Genomic DNA, 9,612 nt, shown 5'->3' with positions numbered 1-9,612 from the left:
TCCTATGCGGTATACACAGCCCTTATCAGGGCTAAAATCTTTTATAATTTTCACCAGGCTATGCTCAATGACAGCTGTACAGTGAGGCTCATATTTCATTTATGTTTGGCTTATACCATTTTGTGCTTCAAAATAAACCCTTTATTGGCATTGCTGGTTACATGTTTGGGGTCCGTACTCGACAGCGTAAGTTTCATTTTGACCCTCATAAAGTTCCGATAGCCAAATTAAGAGAGTTTATTTAGGAATTTTAAGTAATAATTTCTCTTTTTCAAACTATTGAATTTTGTTTTATATATGTCACGTGGCTAAACAGTATATAAGTTGATTTCTTTCTATCATTTTTTGAATTCCAAAAACATTTGCGAAGTTGATTCAAATTCCGCAACGGACTTTGGATTCTATTGATTAAGCGATGTAGCTTGCTAACAGAAGGTCAGTTGTTACACTCGGGTTACCGCTCGTTTTTTTAAATAATGTACGAAGTGACAACTGATTTCCTCCTTCACTAGTAAAGTTTGAAAGTAACCGTATAACATTTTTAATTGATGGTGTGACTTAAAATACAAATGCATGTACGTTGTTTAATTTACCTCATTGCCATAACGTTATTATTACACGTATATAAAGATTTTAGTGAATCTGATACTGATATTACAATTAAGAGCAATGGCTCGGCTAGAGCATTGAACTGATGGTAAAGTTAAAACAAAAGAATCCAAAGAATGAGCCCAAAATGTTTGACAGACACATCATTTATAACGCCGGATAAAATGTGACATTTGTCACGCGGAAGGTCGATAGCCTTACACAACCGAAAGGTTGAATGCTTTGCGCATCTCCAACTCAAAATATATTCACAACCTATGAAAGTCAACTGTCATTACTCCTCCAATTGTTTGTTAACTCACTTGTCTTTCTTTACTTGTTGATGACGCATTGTTAAGTGCGCGATCTTGACAATAATTAAATATTAACATGACGTAGAAAGTTGTGAGAGGTCATCGTAGGTATGTGCACGAGGCATATCTAAGTTTTTACGACGATGGCTTTTGTACACTCAATTTGAGAGTTTTGTGCCAAAACTTTTAAATATTCATGTTGTGTCAAATATGTGAAACCTGTACTGTTGAAGGTGAATATCAATATGTCACGGAATGTGATATTAGGTATTATTAGGAATTCACCAAGATATTTTCTGGTTAGACTAAGTATGGCAAAATTTGTTGAACTGTTAAATATCTAAAAACATGGAATAATGTGAAGAAGGAGAACAATTGAATTTATTCGGGGCCACTAACAGCAATTTCTTTCGCCAATTGTTTCATTTAAATAAAATTTAAAAAGGAAAATAAACATGCGGTACTTAAACTTTTGTAACACCCTCTTAGATTATGTTACATGTATATATGCTAATTTAACCATGTAATTATTGGATATATGTAAAACAACTCTGTTCAATATTGCAATTGTGACAAAATAAAGAGAAATAATGGTTTCAGTGTTCATAATTTTAATATCAAAAACTATAAGAGATTTGCATTCATGTTAAAACAATATACATACAAAAAAGCCGTTAAAATATTAAAGGCATATTATACATCAGAAATCCATAATTTTTCAATTCTGTATTTTTGAGAAATGTAAATGATTTCTGAGGCATAATGGGCCTTTTATATGCTGGCTGTCTATAACCCTGTTAATGTCTAATATTAGTTATTATATGTAGATCTATATAAATAGTAATACATATTTTATCATAGTTTTTATTCAGTTATGTCAAAATATAGATATAACTAACATCTTGCTAAAGATAATTATATTAAATAAAATTAATCTAACGTCAGTGCTTTGCCTTGTTCCCATTCCCGCTTTTGTTTGGTGTCCTGCTGGGCTCCTTGCTGCTAGGCCAATTGCTGATAGACTCATTGCTCCTAGGCTTGTGTTGCTGGGTCGGGTAGGGATACGTACATCTGACGCAACTCTTCCTTGTTGACCCTGTTTTGTTTTCATATTTTTGGAAACATAAACATTGTGAAACATCACTCTCAGGAGCTTAATATGTGATACTTAGAGTATGCTAGATGTAAAAGATTGAAGCTACGGCTTTGTACACGTCCATCATAATTCAGTGTTGTACTAGAAAATGTATTATAACATTATTATATCACCACAGACAACAGATATAAAATATCATATGTTTTATGAATTTGTTGGGATTCAATAACATCCTCCGGATGTATATCTTACTAATTATTGCTTCTTAATGTATGTTGCATGGTTTGTGGAGGCATAGCCGTTTAACGAGCCTTCACGTGACTCTCAAAGATTTCGGGATGAAAATGTTAATAGATTGAATTACGTTGTCAAACGTTTTACCCTGGCGTCGTTCTTTAAGCCTAAATAAAGACCAAGAAAAGTTATACATCTAGCAATTTACTCTCATTTTTAATTATATGTTTGTTTTTAATTGAAATACAGTGTATTAACATTAAAGAAAGTCAATTGACCTTAGAACTTTAACGGAACACTTTAATTTTTAATAAAAAAGTAATTTTGATATTCATTTAATTTGGCTTAGTTTTTTTTTAAATCTAGATTTGTATATCTCAATGTGTACTTTAATTTTTTCACCACTACAATCACTTTGATAAAGCTTGTGAATTTCTTTTCCCGGTGTGACATATTATGAATTTCAAAGTAGATCTAAATAAACAAAATAGCATGTTTTTTTGACACAAACAATTATAAAAACAAACTCATGTGACAAAATTTAACAATACATGTGTTTAATTTATCACGATGCAATGTACAACGTGGCTTGGTTTTTTATGTAGATGTAGATGAAAGGAGCTCCCATTTCTATAATCAAAGTGCAACAAAATTAAATCTCAACTATTAATGCAGATTTCCCGCCAGCACAACCTGATTTAGTAACCAACTGCTGAAGTCATGAAATATCATCCCTCTGATTATATAAAAGTTGTGGCTAAAACATATACTTAATATGTTCTTTTGAAACCACCACGCTAAGCTTTTAGTTTTGATAAGAAAGGGTCTCCAATATAAAGCACGTGGTTGATTGCATGGTTTTGACTCTCTGTAACATTTTGTTAACAAACGTTGGACAAATGTTAATGCGATATTGTCTACATTTATGTTGTCGTAGCCAATGGTATCATTGTAACTCGTCCATCGAACCAGGTGATATTCAAGCGTGTTGAAAACATCATATAAGTCACCTATGGCTTTCTCCTTTCTTTCAATATATTCTAAACTGATTTCATGGTAGATCATTGGCTCATTGGAATCATAGACCAAGTCAAATTTTGTTATAACATGGAAAACATCAATAGTGTCTGAAATTGAATATAAAGAATATAGAAGTTAAACAACTGTGATGATATGTCTAATACAAAGGTAGAAATATTCTTGCATATATGACTGGTGTTTCCGTTATTTTTACCCATGTCGGAAATTTCATCTGTAATTTCATATGTAAGCCAAATTAAAAATCATCATGTACATATAAGTAACGTAAATGAGTAAGGTATTTTGTTTGAAAAGTTTTAGGTCAAACCGATACTATTAAAGTTATGTCATTTCGTTTAAGTTTACTCCATAGAATTGTCTTTTCACAACCAATTAACCACTGGACCAATGGATATCCAAAACGAATGGAAATTTAGCGCAGTGGGCGAAATGTAGTGATGTTGTACGTGAAAATAATAAAATGAAATTAAGTTTACAAATAATCATTAATATCTTTGTTTGTATCTGCGTTTTCAAAAAGTCGCACTACATGGCACAAAACAAAATGGTAATCAAATGTATAAACTGTACCTTCATCAATTTACTTATTTCAATTTAATTGGTCAGGAATGGAAATCATCTAAGTTTTTAAGTCATTTAAACTCACATTTCGTTTTCAATTGTATTGGTAAAATGCCTTTGCCTGAGTAGAATAATAGCACAATGCCAACTTTCATGTCAGGGTCACTTGTCGCAAAATAATCTTTAAGAAATCCTGGATAATTTTCGCTCTGTAGCTTACATATTGATTCAATACTAGTTCCGTTTGGAATGTAACCTGCAACGATAATCAGATATGCCTTTATAATTATATGTTTATATTTTGAAAAAGCCGTTATTTATTATTTTCAAAAGTTAATTAAGTTAACAAAAATACACCATAGTAATGAGGATAAACAGTTTTGTACGACGTTCAATATACAAATTTATTCAACACCTTATTTAATATAACCAATGTACGTTCCAATATAAATCATTATTGTATCCAATCTTATCAATTTTGACTGGTTTCCTATTAATAAAACTCTATATCAAATCCACATCGCACACCATATAGCCTCGTAATCATTTAGAGTCCAAAATAATTTTATCAAATCATATTATACTTCATCTAGTCTCGTTTTCATTTTTGAAAGTCAAAAAATCGATATCAAATCCTAATTGTAACTTAAGTAACAAAATTCTGTCTTAATAATGGTGTTAAAAATAAAGAGGTCATTAAACATTGTTAAGAAGAATATTGATTCTTTTGGACGAGTGCATATCTGAAAACGTCAAAACTGCAAATTTAAATACATTGTAATAAAATTAGCAATAGAAATAGTGTTACTGGCATAAATAGATATTTTATATGCTTTTTTGAAAACACTGAAATATACACACTTTTAACTGTATATACGATCAAATAATCTAATTTGTTTCCTACATAAATCATAAAGACAACGCTTCAATTTATTTTGCTTTTTACGATTATTTTAAAGTCATTCTTATTCGGTACTTTCAGTGCCATTAATTTTGCTCTCACTGTTGGTTTAAGTCAGTAAAAAAAACAAGAAAATGGTGGGTCACCCACGGTATATATTCCGTAGATACTACACCATCTAGATAATGTAGTAAGTACGGAATATATACACTGAGTAATCAGGTGGAATGGAAATATTACCTCCAATAGCAAGTTCAAGCAATTCTTGTAGCTGCGGGTTGTAGGCATCTCCTAATGGTGGCATATCAATCAGTGATGGAAGATACGGTACTATGTCTTTCACATCATTGTAACGGTCAGTATTGACTATATCCTCCTCTTTCATTCCACAATTTGTAAATCTTAAACAAACAGGGGATTGGTGATATTGTTATGCTTGATTGTATACTTGATTTCAAAAGTCTTTAATGAATATGATTAAGGCGTAGTAGAAATTGAAAAACCTGTTGGATGATAATATTTTTTTATGTACAGAACAGGGGTTAAGAAAGAACTGAAACAATTACGTCACATGATACGAAATCAAAACAGCTACCTATGAAAGAAAGATGTTCGGCACTGATCGCTTAAATTTAAGCGTTATTTGTACAAACATAATTTTATTGAAATTTAAAGAAACAAATACATCAATTTTGTATAAACATAATAGGAGCAACTTCAACAACAGAAATATCAATGTAATTAATCCTAGAACTACTATTAGATCTAAGATATTATAAATGTTATAGACGGGCAAGAAAACGATAATCCGCCTTGAAATAAATAATGTCATCGGCCCTATTATTCATTTTGCTAGAAGTTTATATCACTTTCCGGCCTTACACCGTCGTGCAGTAATTTTTTTATATTTTATGGGAATAATAAAATAGCTATGCATATTCCATTCGTTAGAATGTCTTCGAAAATGATAATAAATCAGATACAATCAAATGATTTTATCATTTTGTACAAACCTCTGAAACGTTCTTGTTAAACTTAAGCATTTTCCATGTCCGCATTTTGCTTTCATTATGTATCTCCCAGAAAGTGCCTTATGAACGGTGTTAATAAATGCACTCCTTCCACAACCTGCAGTTCCAATTAAAAGTATGTTTTCCAAGCACTTTTCCTTTTTCTTTTTACAAAGATGTATTATGTCTTTTAAAATGTTTTCGTTCTTTTCGACAAGGTCCTGAAGGAATATAATACATTTTTATGATCATTTACAGTAAATTCTTGACTTTTATAATATAGCAGTAATGATACAGATACAGGGAAGTTGAAAGTTTATATTGAGTTGTAACACCTCTTATTTTACATGTATATGTTTTCTCAACTATGTTTTTATTATAACCATATTTTCTAATTCACCTGAGAAACAATGCTTATCAAAATATGTTAAGACAAATACTCTTATTTTTTCACTAAATATCACTTTTTTAACATATAATTTCATTTCTAATTAAACACTTTGCTTGTAATATTTGTCATGGTTGGTATTTATTTCTTATACTCATATACGCATGAAATAACCGTTGTAAATTGTTTCCTTATATGAGCGTTTAAATAAGGTACATCCATATCATTAACTAAGCCATCTTGTTGTGATTTAATTTCATTCGCATAAATCTAGTATATTGTTTAATCCCGGGTAAGACATTTTCTTATCACAATCTTTATTTATATATACATAATTAACATATGATTCGTAGTAAAAAGTAAAAAAAGATACTGTTTTACAAACAAAAAAGAAGAAAAACACAACAGGAACAACTTACTGCATTCTTCCGCTCTCTTTGCAACCCCTTTAAAGAATTATCTGTTTCTTTTCGTATTTTTTCTATCGATTCATTGGTCAAATCTTGCAATTTTTCTTGACATCGCAGTGTTTCTTTTTCTACTATTTCTTGAAATCGAATTTTATGTGCATTTGATACTTCTTCACATTGTGTGCCAACGTCTTCAATCACTGACAGTGTACTTTCAATTGCTTTCTTTTCCATGTCAGTTGTCAAGATAAGTCGTGTATTTAATAGCTTTTGAAATAAGAAAACATAAAGTTTTTTTGCCTTTTTTTACAGTCATATATACCATTTTTTTAAAAGCCAAATCTATTTTACACGTGAAAATCATGTAAAAGTGAAAATGCATATTATAAAATAAGCTTATAATAACTATCAAAACCACTAATAGATTAATAATTGAAAATATGAGTCAAAGAAATGTCAAAACACTTTTCATGGCCATTTTTTCTGTTAACATTTGAAATAATTCAATCAATTATGCTATGCTAAAATATGTTTTATGTATAAGCCTTAGATGAAAATATCTAGATATCTAATTAGAACCTTTAAAAAAGAAGCTTAATCTGTAGATTACCATTTGTTTCTTAAATTAAAGGACAATTAGCTCTCATGTTTCTGACTTCGACTTTAGCCACAAATACGTTCATTGCAGACACAGATCAGTCGGCGCAGTCATGGTCTGCACTGTTCGCTTTCAGTCCGTTCCTATTTTGAAATTATCCTAGAAACGATGAATGGTTTTGTCTATTTCTAAACTTATGCCTACGTCACATTACAAGCGGGGACCGGCCGATAAAGAGGGATCGATCGGAACCGTTGATAATTTGAGATCGCAGAAAAACATTGCAATCATTTCCGAGAAAAAGTTGGCGGTCATTCTCCCTGTATGGTCTATTAGGTATTCCGAAGGGTACTCGCTCGGCCACCCGGTGAAAACCCTTGGCATCTTCTTTCTGGACACCAGGCGATATTCTAAAAGTAACCGGCAGACTACCGTTCGATAAATGGCCAATCGCCTTCTGTTATTAGGCTTGTTTGCAACAATCGTCTGGTGACGGTAAAGTATACGTGCGATATCTGGTCGGATGTCGGACGGTATTTGTATGGCATGCTATCCCATTTTCCGGCCGTTATTCACACCCCTTCTTTTGTTGGCATTTTTCCTTGCCTTCTTCCACTCTGATTTCTCCCCTAGCCCTTTTTCCTTTCTATTTTGGATGGATTATTACACTCTGAAATCAAAGTTTTCAATAATAGGTTGTAAATGAAAGACGCGTGTGAAAACTGAGAGAACATGTGTGTGTTATTGAGTTTCTTAATACTCGACATCGGTTGCCGGCATAGGCGAGTTGTCCAGAAGAGTATTTGTCGTTTTAGATTTTGGAGGACAGCGGAAGATACAGATGCCAAGATGCCACAATTTCAGAAAAATATGAAAAAAAGATCAATAAGGAAGGCGGCGTTCAATGAACGAAACCACGACACTATCCAGCAACACAGGATGACCACAGTCAAGCAGCAAAGCAGTACACCAAACAATCTTCTCCATCTTCTTTACCTATCCAAGTGTTTAAGCACTCGTACACGGGACTTTGCTTTAAATCTCGTCCGAAAGATTCCTAGTAATTTCAATTGGTCATCCCGGGAATAGAACCCACAATGGCCAGATTACAAGTTTTGCGATTTAACCGATTCAGCTCTGCACGCTGGCTAATGAGACAATGTTGGTAGTATTTATGATTTACCCTGATGACTATGGCAGTATACTTGAATATACATACCAGAGCAGAGTTCAGCCACCGAGTCGTTCCTGGACAGTCTGTCAAGCAGTTAAACAGTAATTATCTCTTTCACACCCGCAAGGTACTGATAACTTCTGTACAACGAAAGTGACCTTCACCGTTGTCCAAGAATTAAACACGGATCGCCTAAATGATTCACAGTACAAGGCTTTACCTGCCGTAAGGTCTGTGTAATAACCCCAACGTTATCCTGACGGACACCTTAGGACCATACGTGCAACGTACTGCGTCCATCCGGGCCCTGGTCTGTAACCTATCGAGACGCCTTTGGCGACCGCTCATATACCGCTCGGAAACTGGAGGAATATATGGCGCCCAGGAGTTGAAAATTTTAACCAGTATGTAACCGATAACAAATGGTGTCCGGTCGGATATCAAAGGGTATTTAAACGTGTCTGCTACGGTGAGTTGGCGATGTAACGGATGCCGGAAAAAAATAACTCTGCACTAAAATTCTCCGATTACCTGTACGGTGCCCCCACCGGTCACTTGACACCGGATGGTCACCGGCCGGTAACCATTAAAAATTGGCAATTTCAGCCCGTTCAGACATCGACACCCCATCGTAAACCTAATCGGAGTGTAATGTGACGCAGATTTAGACAAGTATATCTACGATATAAAGCATGATAAAGGTATACCAAGTAAAATATTGCGCGTATTTAATTGTAAAGGATAAAAGTTCAAAAGTCATTAAATAACGTATTTATGCAATTTAGAAAAAAATGTGTATCAAACAAATCAAAAGAATAATGAACACTTGAATTTTTTATTAAATAATAAGTTTTAAGGAACTTACTGTTTCTAAATGTGTGACAGCAGTTTGTGCTTCAGAGTCATACAAAAGTGCCTTAGGATCTTTCAACACTGCTATCATATCTTTTAAATATCCCTCAACCTCATCATCTGAAAGCTGAGGAATGTTGTGCATCATCACATTCCTTGCTTTACGTATCTTAAGATATTTGAAATCCCTAATTATATTATAATTATATTATAATATTATAAAGTGACATAATGCTCATTTTTTTTCATTGTCAAGTGTTAAGGATAATATATAAAGAATACATACATTATAAAAAGACTGCCTAACTCCTTTTTAAATTGAACGTTTCCGAGCGATATTTAAAGAAAAATCTGTGGGACACACGGATTATTGATTATTTTTACATAGTAAGTATAAAATTGCGCACTTTTATGATGGCAAACTGTAAAATTTTACTTTTTCATT

At 32.8% G+C, this 9,612-nt stretch overlaps 1 protein-coding gene across 1 annotated transcript; it reads right to left on the bottom strand.

Moving 5' to 3' along the window:
• Positions 1-1,571: 1,571 nt before the first annotated feature.
• On the bottom strand, positions 1,572-9,351 carry LOC132719598 (uncharacterized). Its single transcript, XM_060703389.1, has 5 exons — positions 9,181-9,351; positions 6,553-6,810; positions 5,749-5,966; positions 4,976-5,136; positions 1,572-4,090 (listed from the first exon to the last, which is right to left on the bottom strand). Exons 1-5 carry the CDS (start codon positions 9,313-9,315, stop codon positions 3,906-3,908), a joined length of 957 nt encoding a protein of 318 aa, XP_060559372.1. The 5' UTR covers positions 9,316-9,351; the 3' UTR covers positions 1,572-3,905.
• Between the last annotated feature and the right edge of the window lie 261 nt (positions 9,352-9,612).

This window comes from Ruditapes philippinarum, unplaced genomic scaffold (assembly GCF_026571515.1).
Source record: "Ruditapes philippinarum isolate M1 unplaced genomic scaffold, ASM2657151v2 ctg9889_1_1_1_1, whole genome shotgun sequence".
NCBI classification, from domain to species: Eukaryota; Metazoa; Mollusca; class Bivalvia; order Venerida; family Veneridae; genus Ruditapes; species Ruditapes philippinarum.
Note: the sequence above shows the minus strand (reverse complement) of the source record. Positions and strands in the feature narration are given on the sequence as shown.

Bases quoted from the DNA above. Each gene is read 5' to 3' on its own strand.
- LOC132719598 (XM_060703389.1), bottom strand. From the start codon at position 9,315: ATGATGCACAACATTCCTCAGCTTTCAGATGATGAGGTTGAGGGATAT. The intron at 6,811-9,180 runs GTAAGTTCCTTA...TTATTTCAAAAG, and splicing joins CTGTCACACATTTAGAAACA to CTATTAAATACACGACTTAT. The intron at 4,091-4,975 runs GTAATATTTCCA...TTATCGTTGCAG, and splicing joins GCTTGAACTTGCTATTGGAG to GTTACATTCCAAACGGAACT.